The 14,744-nt window shown below is 44.5% G+C and overlaps 1 protein-coding gene and 1 long non-coding RNA gene across 9 annotated transcripts in view; one reads left to right on the forward strand and one right to left on the reverse strand.

Moving 5' to 3' along the window:
• The window catches only part of WIZ (WIZ zinc finger), a 57,760-nt gene extending 49,082 nt beyond the window's left edge, over positions 1 to 8,678 (forward strand). For 6 of the 8 annotated variants that reach the window (XM_081848627.1, XM_081848626.1, XM_081848625.1 and 3 more), the window contains 6 exons: positions 1,521 to 2,003; positions 3,550 to 4,077; positions 4,658 to 5,167; positions 5,856 to 6,311; positions 6,772 to 6,964; positions 7,233 to 8,678. In XM_081848627.1, coding sequence (XP_081704753.1) covers positions 1,521 to 2,003; positions 3,550 to 4,077; positions 4,658 to 5,167; positions 5,856 to 6,311; positions 6,772 to 6,964; positions 7,233 to 7,389 — 2,327 coding nt within the window. In that variant the 3' untranslated portion in view covers positions 7,390 to 8,678. The remainder of the gene's footprint in view (positions 1 to 1,520; positions 2,004 to 3,549; positions 4,078 to 4,657; positions 5,168 to 5,855; positions 6,312 to 6,771; positions 6,965 to 7,232) is intronic. The other 2 variants (XM_081848629.1, XM_081848631.1) reach the window with 1 other exon arrangement.
• A 3,352-nt stretch (positions 8,679 to 12,030) lies between these two features.
• LOC309334479 lies at positions 12,031 to 14,694 on the reverse strand. Its single transcript, XR_014153113.1, has 2 exons — positions 12,778 to 14,694; positions 12,031 to 12,161 (listed from the first exon to the last, which is right to left on the reverse strand). It is a non-coding gene; the product is annotated as an uncharacterized lncRNA (long non-coding RNA).
• Between the last annotated feature and the right edge of the window lie 50 nt (positions 14,695 to 14,744).

Here is a 14,744-nt window from a genome sequence, read left to right on the forward strand (position 1 = left end):
CTAACAGTGCACAAGGTGTGGTATCTTCTATTGATCCAGCAGCAACAAAGTCTGCAGCATCAGTTGTAAGGAAGTGTTGGATGACATCCTGACCAGTCCACCCCACAACTGAGTTCCTGCTTCTTTCATCAGGGAACCTTCAAATTTAAAAGCCCCCTTTCCAAGTCCCGTTTGCCTTCTTCTCTAACTGCATTGCCATGGGCCGCAGATTCTTAACATAATATTGTGGTGTCAGCTGAGCACTGGAGTCCTTAGATATGTTGTGATTCTTCCTCAAGCATACAATTGAAAAACAGTTGCTGAGAAAGTCAACACCATTTATACAGCTGCTTCCCATTCCCATTTTGAAGTGTAATCCATTCCTAAACATAACTCTTTGCCCCAGGCATTGATATTTTACCTGCACTTCATATTTTTGAAATTGCTGCGAGAACCTTTGCTTTTATTGTTCTTTGCTTTTATTTTATTTTTTGCTTTTAGGCTCTGCCTTGGCTGATAAGATTTTGAACTGTTTCATCCGGTCAGTTGTATATGAAAGTGGAGGTTTATAACCAACAAACTTTGCAATTTTCTAGATAGCTTACATGACTTCTTAGAACATTCCTGGGAATTTGCATTTACTTGTGACGGAAAATGGCATAAATCAGCATGAACTAAAATAAACTCTTAAAGTGGCAGTTCTGCCCTCATTGAGTAATAACAGCTGTCAGTTCTGGGTTCAACCCATTTCTTCCTAATGGCTTATACCACATGCTGCTGGACTATGTAAGAGTCATAGCACTGAAAACATCACTGCTGTCCATCTTTATTTTGAAATCAAACCCAAAGCTCAATAGCGGATCAAAGAAGCCTCATGGACCTTACAGGCATGAGAAACAATTACAGTTTGGAAAGTGTTGTATTTTACATTGTGCCATTGTTGGGGGTGACCATTTACATTAAGATTCTTCAGTCTGAAGGATTGAAATGCTAGGCAAAAATGCAAATACTTTGGACCACTTAAATTGACGGTTTAATTTTTTAAGTCACTCTTTCTGTTTGCTACATTGCTTTTCCAGCATGAACCCAGCTGGCAGCCTGAAGCGTTGCTCAGTGTGGGACTAGGGCTGTCTGACACTCTGCAGTTTTTGACATTGCTGTTTTCAAAAGTTACTGGTGTCTGAAATGCCTGATGGTTTAAGCTGAGATGGAAAAGGCTTGAGCATCATGTTTTCAGGAAAGGGAGTGTTTGAAAACTTGACCTGGGCCACTAAAAGGAAATCTGGTTAAATGCAAGTCTTCTGAGAGAATTTCTGCTTAACTCTTAAGCCAGCATCAGTGGGTACAGGTGAATAACTTGCCTTTCCTTTAGGGCTGCTTGCTAAATCCTACTAGGAAACCACTTTACCATTTCTGGAGTGAGAAATGGGACCTTTAGAACAAAAAAAGGAATAAGGTCCTTTTCAGGTTGTAGCAGGTACTTGAGACACATCAGTTGTGTGATCGTATCTATTGTGATCAATGTGTTCTTTTTTCCGCAGCTGTAGATAGTGACTCGGGCAGAGAAATTGACTGCCAGTTATGTGGTGCCTGGTTTGAAACCAGAAAAGGGCTGTCGAGTCACGCTAGAGCCCACCTGAGACACCTGGGAGTGAGCGATCCAGATGCTAAAGGATCTCCTATTGATGTTTTAAATGATCTCATCAAAAGCGAAGACTTCAAAGGCCGCCCTCCCTCTCTCCTCCATAGCGAGAGAGAAACATTAGGGGAGACTGGGAGCTCTGATGGACCCAGCCCAAAGAGCACAGCTACAGCAGCGCCTGCCACAGGCATGAAACAAGCACACGCACCAAGGCCTTTGGGCAAACAGCCATCTGTACTCTCACCTCACTCCCCTCCACCATCCAAGAAGTTGAAGCCACATGGCCACAGGCTCTCAGCTGCGGCCAGCCTGCAAAGGAAACAGGGTCTTTCTTCCAGTGCGTACTGGGCAGCAGATGCTGAGATGGCTCCACTCAATCTCTGTAGGTTCTATCAGCACTGGCTCCTGTCCCCACCTCTTCCTCTCCCCCTTCCTAGTCTTGTTTATGTGACATGGAGCTGTACGCTTAGAAATCCAGGCCCCTTGCCATTTCCTGCCACCATGTCCAATAAGCAGCAAAGGGTTGGGGAAGCAAGCATTTTGGCCCACATGCTTTTCTTGCAAAGCTTTTTCTGAAATGTATAATGCAGCTTTCCCAGCTGGCGTGTGCGTGTGCTGAAGTTAACTCTTCCCTGTCCGGGTATTTTCTCCACGGTTATATCTTGCTCCAAATGGATGGCATCTCCCTGTCCCAGATAGGAGAAGGCTATATGGTTGCTCTTCAGTTAAGAGTATCACAAGACAAGTGTGGATTCAATCTGATCTGCTGAAGATGGAAGGGGAATTAATTAAGCAGTTTGAAGGGAAGAGTGTGCAATCTTACATAGCCTGAGCCCTTTGGTGGCCATTGGTTTGAAATTGACTGCTGCATTTTTTACAGCACTCATTGGCTTTGTTTAGTGTCAGCAAAATGCTCAGTACTGATGTGTTTCTCCATGGCATTTAATGTCTTAGCAGTTACAGAGCAAGGAAGAAGATTGCTTCTGCCATTTCCAATTTTACCAGGGCTTTAAAGTGGCACTGCGACCCATTTCAGAGATGGAGGTGACAACTGCCTCCAGGTGGTGGGATTCCAGCTATTTCCCTCCCTCAGTGCAGGGAGAGTAGATGAGACCAGTCAAAGTGTGATCTGCATACTGCTGGCTTTAAAGCTGTTAAATAGCCATGGGCACCCCATATTGAATGGTGTGTTTCACCCCTTTGCACTAGCTGTCCTGCATTACCTAAAGGAGGCTGCATGGCTCAAGCTTACGGTGGCAAATACAGAGCACTTGGTGGTTCTTCCCCTGACACACATTGGGAAATGAGTCTTCTCTGAACTTCCTGACAGGGAGAATTAAGGCATTGAATTCTGGGACGGGAAAAGGTATTCAGCATTTCTCATTGTGGGATTTCCTATTCAGCTGTACAGCAAATGTACTTTCATCCTGACGGGTGGCCCTTCGTTTTGAAGGAGACAGTTGGGATCATGGAGAAGAAACTGGCCTTCATGCCCGATTCCTTGCACGCACATGATCATCTTCCCTTGAAAGCTTGATCAGGGTGTGAAGGAAAGCACACAGCTTCTGGTATACCTCCTTGCTAATCTCATGACATAGGACTAGCCATTCTCAGCATTTTTTATAATTTGGCAGCACCTGCTCTTCACTGTCTCCTGTCATGTATCCAGTGTCCCCTGCTCTGACCACATCCTACCCCAGCTTTCATGCTTCACAGGAATTGTTGGTGGTTTATTTTTTTTATTTTCCTTTGGCCAATCTTGTTAAGGTATCAGCTTTGTCTTGTGTGAAATCCTTGTGCTATGTGCCTGCTTCATACTGCCTTGTAAGGGAATAACCTAGTTGGTGTCCACGTCACATCCTGCTCCCTGCCCAATCCCTTTTTCAGCCTCTGTAATGGCCTGTCTCTCCTCTCCTCTTTCTCCTCAGCCTCTGGAGCAGAACCTGTGCGGGATATCAGGTGTGAGTTCTGCGGTGAATATTTTGAGAACCGGAAAGGGCTCTCCAGCCATGCCAGGTCGCACCTCCGCCAGATGGGGGTAACTGAGTGGTATGTGAATGGCTCTCCCATCGACACCCTCCGAGAAATCCTAAAAAGGCGAGCTCAGCCTCGGACCAGTACCTCCAACTCCTCAGCACAGGGTCAGAAATCACTTGCTCTGTCTGTTCTTGGAGGCTCCCTGGAGTCACGCGGTCCAGGGGAGAGCCATGTGCCTCCCATGCCTAAGAAGGCACAGCAGCCAGGGAGCCCTTTGGGGCACTCTCCTACCTCTTCTCCCCCAACTGCTAGAAAAATCTTCCCTGGGCTTTCTTCTCCCTCTTTGCACAAGAAACTGAAACAAGATCAGCTGCGTATGGAAATCAAGCGGGAAATGATGTCTGGGGGACTTCATAATGATTCACATCTATCTGATAGAGCTTGGTCACCACGAGAGGAGATGTCCCCACTCAATCTCTGTAAGTGTTAGCAACAGGGGCTGTATGCTTAAGCCTTTGGTGATGGGCAAAAATGCATGTTGGAATGGGTGTGAAAGTGAAGAATTGGGAATTAGGGCTACGTGATATTTTTTTCTCAGTAAACAGGGTGCTGCTGCCTAGTAATCAAGATCTCAGGTAGCATCAGCTTTATGCTCATGCATTCCTGCAAATGTGACCATGTTGTATGGGTTCCTTGTAAGATTGCAATTAGCGATTGGTGCCTTAGTACAATGAGAAACTTTCTGTGTTTCCCGATTGGCAAAATAAATGCAAATATTCAGATACTCCTGTCTCCAAATGTGCAGTCACTCTAGACCTAACAGAGTGTTGAGAAGCATGCTAGCTTCAGGCGTGGAGGACCCAGACCTGGAACCTGTTGAGCCTTTAAATTAAATGGGTGCCTTATCAGATATAAGTGAGATAAGTAGTTCATTTTGTGTGTGTTTTGAAAAGCACTGCAGAAATAAATAAGAAGGTTGTGAGAGGTGCATGACTGGTTGCTAATTACTTGCCTTTGAGTGTAAAGCATTCTCTGTGCATGTTGATTTGTCTTCTGCAGCCTCTCGTGCTGACCCCGTGCGGGATATTCGGTGTGAGTTTTGTGGTGAGTTTTTTGAGAACCGGAAGGGGCTCTCCAGCCATGCCAGATCTCACTTGCGCCAGATGGGAGTAACTGAGTGGTCAGTCAATGGCTCCCCCATCGACACGCTACGAGAAATCATAAAGAAAAAGAACAAGCCGTGCTTGATAAAGAAAGAGCCAAACACAATGAGCATTGAGCTTCCACAGCCCATGGGGGAGGATGGAGCTGATCCTAAATCCCCTGGGAAAATGCTGCAGCCCATGGCCTTGTCCCCGCTGGGCGGGAGGACTGGGAAACCACACCTTGGTCGGGAGGTTAGTCTGTCACCACTCAAGTCACCAGAGGGCTTCTTGGCACCACTCTCCACTAAGCGCCCGCTGCCAGATGAGCGGCTGAGCGGCCACAGTGAAGTGAAGCAGAAAACCTACATCCAGACGGAATTGCCATTCAAAGCCAAGCATGTGCATGACAAGCCCACTCATACATGTAAGTGCAACCCCAGAATGGGGGAAAGGATAAGGTTGGGATCCTGATAAACCTTGGTATTCTATTTCAGGGCCTTCCCTTATGAAATTGAGTTGCTTTCAGGCTTGCTGGGGGTGGGAGGGTAGATGCAACAGTGTACATATGGACTTCATATAAAAGGTATTCCACTACAGCCTTTAGAAAAACCTTTTGATGCAAGGCACTGTCCTGATAGGTAGGGGTTTTTTTAACATGTAGTGGGCTTAGAGTTAGCCAACAACCCTGGTGTAGTACGTTGCCTCTTCTCCTTCCCTGGTATCAGCTAGCCTTTATGCATCCTCTGGCTGGTAGAGAGTTATTTCATTATCTTTGGGGATTCAGACATTGGGCAAATCAGTAAATGGTGTAAGCTTCCATGTCTTCAGCCGTATGGCCAAAGTGGGCAAAGGTATGCATCTTGCCTACTTATGGGCAAAGGATTCTAGGGTTTGGTTTACTTGACTTGTGGGCTACAGGTGATGGCAGTGCTTAGAAGTTTCAAAGTGGGCTTTTCAGGCTGTTGGTATCGATCCCTGAGGATCCTTTGTGGGGAAATAAGAGTAGTGCCATGGAGCAAATAAGTCCTGGTGCTCCACACTTGAACTGTTACTGCTTAAGTCCTTTACTGAAGGTTTTGCTCAGTCTAGCTCCCTGCCATTTCTGCTCCCAGCCACCGAAGCCTGCTGTGAACTGTGTGGCCTCTACTTTGAGAACCGCAAGGCGCTGGCCAGCCATGCTCGTGCGCACCTCAGGCAGTTTGGAGTGACTGAATGGTGTGTGAACGGCTCCCCAATCGAGACTTTGAGTGAGTGGATCAAGCATCGTCCCCAGAAAGCCGGAGCCTATCGCAGCTACATCCAAGGTGGGCGGCCCTTCACCAAAAAGTTCCGCAATGCATCTCACGTGCGTGACAACGATTCTTCTGGGAAGAGGGCTCCTCTGAGCCTGCAGGCAGGCAGCCCTCCACTGGCAAACAGAAGCCTCGGTGGGGAGATAGTGCCCAGTGAGCCTAACAAAGCTGTGGATGGTGGCAGTGGCAGTGGCGGCAATGGTGGTGATCGACCTGCAGTCACGTCACCTCTGTCGCTGGTAAAGATGGAGGAGCATCAGCAGCATAACATAAACAGTGAGTTATTTCTCTCAGATTTTCAACACACGGCCCATCTGGGTACAAGGCTTTCTGGGCAGTTGGGAGGCCTTCTTGAGGCGGCGGCTGTATCTTCCTGGGGGGGGGGGGTAGGAGTGATGGCAGTGAATGTTCAGGCACCAATCTAATTTCTCAGTGTTCCCAAATTATTCATTGGCCCCAATGCTTTGGGTAGCTTCAGCTAAGGGCCTAAGAGAAATTCCTCAACAGACTGGCATGTAAAGATCTTAGTCATGGGGAGATGCTCAGCATGACAATGATATTCCTGTAGCTTCCCCACTCTCCTGCATGACTTCTAGACTTTTTCCTGCCCCACCTTTCTTTTCTTCATAAAAATGTTTTCACAAAGTTCCTTTTTCATTCTAAATACATCACAGCCAATGCTGTTTGCTATATCCCAGCATCCTTTCCGAAACAAATTTCCCCCCCTGTTCACTAGAGTTTGAACGGAGGCAGGCCAAGCCCGTTGAGGCTCCTCCACCTCGAGAAGAGGAGATGGCTGATCTGCAGCAGAAGGTTGAAGAGGTCCGCCAGCCACCTCCCAGAGTGAGACCTGTGCCCTCCTTGGTTCCTAAGCCACCACAGACCTCCTTGGTGAAGTTTGTGGGCAACATCTACACGCTGAAGTGCAGGTTTGTGCCATGGTTCCATTTTGCTAATCCCCTTTTCTGCAGTGAAATTTGAATGGCTTTATAGTGTGGGCAGTTTGCTCTTAAACCTATTATAGGCAACAATCTTCTTGTACCAGGCCTCTTGGAGGCAGGGCAAGAGATGGGCAGGCAACCTCAATTCCCACACACCCCTTTCCCACATTCTACTTTTAGAGGGTTTCCCTATGCGCTTTGAGATGGGCAAATCTTCAGCTTGGTTCAAATAGACTTTTGTGTTCTCTTTGTGCAGGTTCTGCGAAGTGGAGTTCCAGGGGCCCCTCTCCATCCAAGAGGAGTGGGTGCGGCATCTCCAACGCCACATCTTGGAGACTAACTTCTCCAAGGCCGATGCTTTGCGAAGTGGGACCGATGTGCCTGCGGCACCACCTGTAGCCGAGGCCCAGTAGCAAAGCTCTTAGGAAGCACCAGCATTCCAGGGTTTCTCTCTTACCTTTCCAAATGAACAAGATTAATGGTTATCAGAATGGGGGTGAAAGCAGTATTTGACACACACCCTCCCCCCCCCCCCCCCGTGCTCCACAGCTTTGCCCACCTGTAGACTTAACTTGGATTTTGGGTGGGGCGGAGAGTTCGCAGGAACAGTCCCAGAGTTTGAGCACTAAATTAACGATGCTGTTTTTAATGGCGATGCTCCTTCTTGATGGAAGTGGTATTCCAAACTGGAGCTCGCTTTTATCTGCACAAAAGTAAAACGGAAATTTCCTTGTCCTTCCAGTGAATGCAGGTTTCTCCAAAGACACACACTTGTTACAGGGAGGAAACATGGACTTGCTCTGTTGCAGTTCAGGCTGTGAGAGATGTGATGGTGAGAATTGTGAATATGAGGTTCTAGTGAAAGTTGTGAACATGAGGATTTGTTTGAGGTCAGACACAAGCAAGTTGGGAGGGTAGACACAGAGCACTTTGTTCTGTGGGGAAAGCTGTTGATTCTGTATGTGACTCTAGAGTTAATGTATGTTTGACTCCTTAGGTGACAAGTCTTTAGTTTCTGTAGACGTTGGATCCTGTTGTGCATGTTCACGTTCCCTAACTGTGTAACGGAGGGCCTCAGTCCCACCTGCATTGAAGGGGAAATCATGGACTCTTTGACCCATATACATTTCCCCTTTCCATAACTTCCCAATGTCACCTGGTTATCCCCATCTGTTTCATGTGGGACCCTGTAGGGAATTCAGCTCTGCCACTTTATGGTAATGAGATTTTGGCAAAGGAATATGGATTTTTCCTGTCTTGAGTCTTGGGCTGAAGAAAGGGTAATGATGTCCCATAGATAACCTCTGCCTGAAATCAGGGATGACATGTCCTTCTGGACAAGCAAGTCCTTTCCAAGGGTACCTGAAGAGTTTGGACTTCTTGCGGGTGGAGGGCCTCTATGTTTCTCCTTTTTAGCAAGAACTTGGTGCAGTTCCCAAACCAGCAACAGTAGGTCCTACTGGAATTTCTGCTTTCCTGTTATTTCTCACTGTTGCTGTCCTCGTCTCTCTTCATAGAACCTCAACTTTTTAAACTCTAGTTTTGTGTAGAAATAACAAGCATTCATTTTTATTTGGATCCCAGGCTGAGCAGAGTCTGGAGGCAAATTACCTTTTAACTTTTTCAATGGGCATATTCTGGTTATTACTGTACCTAGAAATATGTATATTAGATTAAACCTGTTCTGGAAACAAAAGGAGAATCCTGAGTGTGTGCTTTTCTGGTTGTCTACTTACATGGAAGGTGGAGAATGTGTTGTGGTTTCTATAGAGAGGTGTCCCAAGAGCTGCCAGTGGATGTGGAAGCTGTTTCCTGGAGAAACCTTAGGCTCTATCACTCCAGGATAAACTGAAACTAGCAGACTCACTGTCTTGGTAAGGTGTACTTTAAAAGTGTATTGCTGTATAAGCTTTTTTAAAAAATTGCTTTTATTTTCCCTGTGTTGAATGTATTTCCCACATCTCACATCGTCTCTGGCAATACAGTCTGAGCCCCAACCCATACAGAACTTACGTAGAACAGATACTGAAATCCTTGTATCAAAGTGTGTCATCACTGTTGTGGGCGCCTATTCTGCCATGTACAACTTCTTCCTCTGTTTCTGATTTTTAAAACAATTTATTTTTATATGCTTTGGTCTCCCATAGCAGGCTGAGCAGCAGTCATGTTATGAAACCAAAGTCACAACTCTAAGCTTTTTTTATTCAGCACAGAAGAATGTCCCAGCACAAGACAGTGTAACAGCATCACCATATGTCACACTGGGTTCCTCTTAGACCAAAGCAGGGGTTTAAACCTTGATTTCAGCCCAGGCATTCAGTATAAAGGTATGTGGAAATCTTGCAGCACAGAACGATGCATTGGTGAGCAAATTCCTCACCATATATAACTGGGCCAGTTTCCAGAGCAGGGACTAATATGACAATATAGTTCCAAACATTACATAACTCCCTGTGCTAAGAGCTGCCTCCCCAAAACTGTGTGTGGAGGGTGTTATTACACCTGTCACTACTTTAAATTAAGGGGTAGCAATAGCACCATAGCTTTCCAACCAGCTTCATTCTGACTGTCCTGAAAAATGGAAGGAGAAGTGGGTAGCACAGTGTGTCTTGCATGCAACCATCCCTATTGCTTTCTTTTAATCAAAGGCCATGAAGGATGCATGCATAGTTGATTCTGCCATGTTTCCACTCCCTCTCCCATCCGAGATGTGTTCTTCCTTAGCATCATATCTGATTGAAAAGTATTCCATGAGAGTGGTAGCAGGGAAATGCTGCTTGGCAGCTACCATGTACCAGATACTATCCATGTTCTCCCCGTCTATTAACTACCAGGGAAGCATTACACCTCTGCTTTTCATTGTACACTGGCTTTCACTTCTAAGTGCATTAAAGGCAACTGAAAGCCTCTAGCTTAAATAATTGGCTGCTTGGTTCAAATCAATATGAATAATCCAGCTCTCCCTTAACCCCTTAGGATTGTCAGGACAGAGTGCTGCAGTGACCTTAGTCACCCCAACAGACAGATTTGCCTCTAAGGCAGTCTAGTGACAGCGTCCATTAGCCATCTTGTCTCCTGACCAGGCTGCGTAGTACACCTGTCTCCTCTACCTGATCTGATCTCTACCTTCACCTCCTGATCTGAGATACCGTCCCTCCTGCATACAACTCCTGATCCTAAAAATTGTGAAATTTATTCAGAGTTCCCTCTATGATTGGACCCTTTGTGTGTTAAGTTCATGTCTCATCTCAAGTCACTTAGCCTTCCTTCAAGTTCTTCATTGTCATTCGCTCCCCAACTGTGAGCCTTACCTTCAGCATTGTAGCCTCAGGCCTCCCTATTCCTCAGATTCCTTGTATCTTGGGACTTCTACTACCACGTGTCCCGAAGAGAGGTTCTACTTTCCTCCAAACTGACAACATTCCCCTTCCTTACAGAAGTAGCAATGCAAGCTGTTTGGTTCCTTGAACAACTGGAATTGTATGCCGCCACATTAACCCAACCAATTAATGCCAGAGGTTTCACTGCCTAAAGCACAATATAATCAGTTTGGTTAAGCACTTGCAGTTTTTTTAATCTACTGATAGGTTCCCCAGTAAATTGGTTAGCAGACTGTGAGGGGAAAAGTGATACTTTTAATAATTAGCTTAGAACTGCAGGCAGCAAGCACCATTTTATAAGAAGCATTCTCCCTTATGACCAGAAAGAATGCTTCTTTTAAGATGCTTGATATCATGTATGTGTGCATCATCTTTAAAACAAAGCATGCTTTTTGCTTCAGGGATATTTTTTTTACAAATATGCAAATTTTCATTAATTGATTTAATCAAGTAAAACTTGTATAGCCAATTAGTTTACATTTATTTAATTGGGTTGCATTTGCAACTTTTGAATCTTTCAAATTGATTCCTCCCTTTTGCCAGTACTCTTGATATTCTTTTTTTTGGAGTTGAGCCAACTATGTGTTCCTTTGAAAGGGCCTGCCTCACTAATAAAGTTTGATGTTCCAGTAGGCAAAGATCTTATTCCTGTTAGAGGGTGGCTTTGTTTGGTAATTATTATACAAGCTGCCCTTTATTATGTTTGTTCCAAGAGGCATTGCATTCAACCTTTTATCAAATTATCTGTAGATGGGAATAAAACTCTTGAATGCCTTATCTTAAAGGGGCAAAGCCCATGAATTTTGCAGATTTAAATAGTTGAGAAGGGAGATCACAGGGAAATATGGAATTTTCTGTGAGATAGTTCAGGACCACATTTTTTTTCTGAAAAGGCTTAGTCTGCGCTATTTACAGGTGTGGGGGCAGAGAAGTTACAGCATTATGTTTGTTTAGCCAGGGAGCATTATGCTCATTCTGTCCCTGCAATCAGATATTGATACAGCCTGTTTCAGACCATTTCCAATGGGTCTTTAATAACATTTTCACCCTCAATTGCACCGTAAAATGTTGGACATAATGTTTCCATTTTCTCCAATCTTCAAACAAAGGAACAGACATAGGAAACTGACTTAGACTGAGACCATCTAGCTCAGTAGTGTTGTCTGCCAGGATAAACTTGGAACCTTTTGCAGGCAAAGCAGATGCTCTACCACAAGCTAACATTGTGATATGAATGTTGCATTTTTTCTCATCTTGTTAAATGAAGTAAAAACAAGGGTGTTAACTGATGTAGAGTAGTGGTTCATGCTGCATTGTGGCATGGTAGGAGACAAATGTTAATATCACACTCTAGCAACTTACATGATTAGCTATACTTGGAAATCAAACTCCTTAATGAGTCTGTGACAAGGTCTTGGGTTTTTTGCTAAGGCTTGTACTTTTTCAGAAATCTGAGAATACCCCTTCCCAGTTGTCCTGATGGAGATAAAGATCTTCAGTGAGCCCTTAGCTTAAGCCCTCTTCAACACTAAAAGACCCACATACTCAAGAGGCTCTGATCTTCTTTGGGTGCAGGAAATTTCATCAAGGATGCCACACTCCTGGAAGAGTAGAGTACTTCACCTGGGAGAAAAATTCCTTGTAGGCTGAAGCTAGAGGCTCGTAGACACAATACTGTACAAATTTCTGCTATAATCTACATTAATGGAATAAAAGATGAACATAAACCAAGGGACAAGGAATGACTTGCTTGGTCTACTCCACTGGAGTCAGGCCATTATGGCATTTGCAGCAGCTCTGAGACCCTGCAGGAGAAAGATGAAACAAAAACATGTTCATACTAATGGAGCCATGAGGCAGGAGATCTTGCAACAGCTTAAACATAGGCCAATTTGTTTTTAAAGTTTTAGGAATTACTATTTTCTTCAGCACACCAAGGACAATATAAGGGTTGAGTGAATGAAATAGTTTCAAACAATTTAAGGCAATGCATGAATTTGTTAGTTCACTGTTGATACTTGGCTGTACAGAAGAGGATGAAGTTGGGTTTTGTAGAAAAGAGTTGAAATTGGCACAGCCTACTAAAATACAAGGTAAAGGTGCTAGCATGTATGACTGGCACCACTGCTGGAACGCAATTCTAATCTAGTAATGTAAAACAATTATCAGAGTCTACACCGAAAGGATTAAAGTCAGGAAATCTGCCCCATAGAGAAAGCCACCAGTAGACTGATAATGTAAGTAAAGCAGGATTTTGTTTAGAAACAAAATACCAGTATCTGAGAGATTGCTTCATACTATGGCTCAAGCCTAGAGCATACTCAGAAGTTTAGGATCATAAGCAGGGCATCCAACAGCTCAAATCATGCCATGCCAACTAATGTATTCTTGGAAAGTCATAATCTAGAGTGTGTTACTTACCCAGGGCTGCTTAATAGTGCCTACAAAAGTGCCTTTGCTATGAGTATTAGCATCATGTGGTAGATGTTTTATTCTTGCCCTCAGCATTATTCTGTATGTGCAAGCTGGTGCGAATGAGACACTGGTAAAATCTATCTATTCAATTTGTCCTTTTTTAATAACAAGTGACTGTAAGCAGAATAACTATTTTTGCCTGTGGCAACGTTCATAAATCAAATTGCGCCATCAAGCAGTTATCCACTTTGTAGTTTAATCTTTTGTCAGTTCCTCTATTCTGACCTTCTGGTGTCCAATTTTTGAGTTTATGAAGGAAACCTAGTAACTATATTTTGAATGTCTAATGCAAGAAGCTGAGATGGTTCCAGTACTAGCTATGAAGCACCAAGCATTTTCAAATATGGTGGCAAAAAGGAACCCTCTCTGGTGTAGCTAAGTCCATAGCATTTTAGCTTTAGATGTTTATTAGCAATTGGAAATCCAGCTGTTATGCAAATATTACTTTTAATTATCAAATATTTATGGGTTAAAATCATAGAGTCAGAGGAGACCATCTCTCTGTTCTTCATATTTCTCTGAAAATTAAAAGGCAGACACTTTGCCAAGGGCTTATGTTCAAGATAAAGTACAGTACTGATTGACTAAGTGTTGGTTCTAATTCAGAATAATCAGACATGGTGTAATATATATAGCTATACATTATCAAAGGTGATAAGTGTTCAAAACACTTGGTTTCAATAATGTAATCTTGCAAGATAGGCTGATATTCATATATTACAACTGTAGCTCTGAGGTGAAGCAAGAGCCAAGGAGTGAATTCATGGCTGAGGTTAGAAACTGTGATATTGCAGCTTGCCGCTCACCGCTTCAGGCAACTCACTTTCCATTTGAATCTTGTTCAAACCAGAATCTCTCTTCAAATGCTTTCTCTTCTAGAAAAGAATACTGCATTGCAGCAACCATAACTTAAAAGTGTAATGGGATGGTGGCAAGAGGACTTTTACCTAACCTCTGATACCATCCTTCATGGAATAAAGTGGCCAAGCATTGTCTATATTCAAGGTGTTTGGTATTCTGAACCTCATCAGTGAAGAAGCACCAGCTTCCACGCTGGGGGGCATTGGTTTGCATAGCTCTGTTTTTACCACCTTTTCAGCAACTTTAGCCCTGTCTTCACATCCCGTTAGTGTATGTCAGTTAGGTCCAGTTTGATACGATGCAGGTGGTTGCACTGGCTCCACCAGTTGCATTGGCGGGCTGTCAAATCATTATTATTTTGTGTGTGGGTGAGAGGGAAATCTGACCTGATCTTCCTTTCTTTCTGTTTAGAAGAAACCGTTTATGTGCTCGATCGTACACTGATGTTTTTCACTGAGAGGAGCACAGTTGCTACATCAAACTTTACATTTGGGGAAGCAGGCTACACCATGGTGTCGTGCCGCTCTTTGCTCTGTCCCCCTCATAAGGGACACGCCGCCATAGCAGTTCAGGCAACTGACACTCGAGCTGTCCTGCCCCCTCGGTATTTAAATTCCGATGCCGCAGCTTGAAGACGTGGGGAAGGGAGACTATCCATAACAAGGCGCTGTAAAATGGTAGTCGTTGTGCCTCCTGAGCTTCCGTAGCCCGTCATATTGGGAAGAAGTTGAATTCCTTCCAGTTTATCTCGTTGATTATTCCCCCGCCCTCAGTCCACCCCCGTCCCCCGCGCGAGAGAGAGACGAACTAAGCTTCTCTCTTTCTGACCAATAGGAGCAGCTGGTTGGTCCCGCCTCCTGAAAGGTGCGCAACAAGAGAAAGCGGACGCGCTGCATACTTGGGGACAATGAGTACAAATTAGTGCCCGCCGTTGCGCCGCTCCTCATGAGTGATAACCGCTTAGACCCAATGACCTCTTGGAAATCTCTAGCTGGTGCTGTTATTCGCTGACGGAACATGATTGGCATCCGCAATTGCCTTATAGGTTAACC

The sequence above is a fragment of the Podarcis erhardii genome, assembly GCF_964252035.2.
Source record: "Podarcis erhardii genome assembly, chromosome: 2".
NCBI lineage: Eukaryota > Metazoa > Chordata > Lepidosauria > Squamata > Lacertidae > Podarcis > Podarcis erhardii.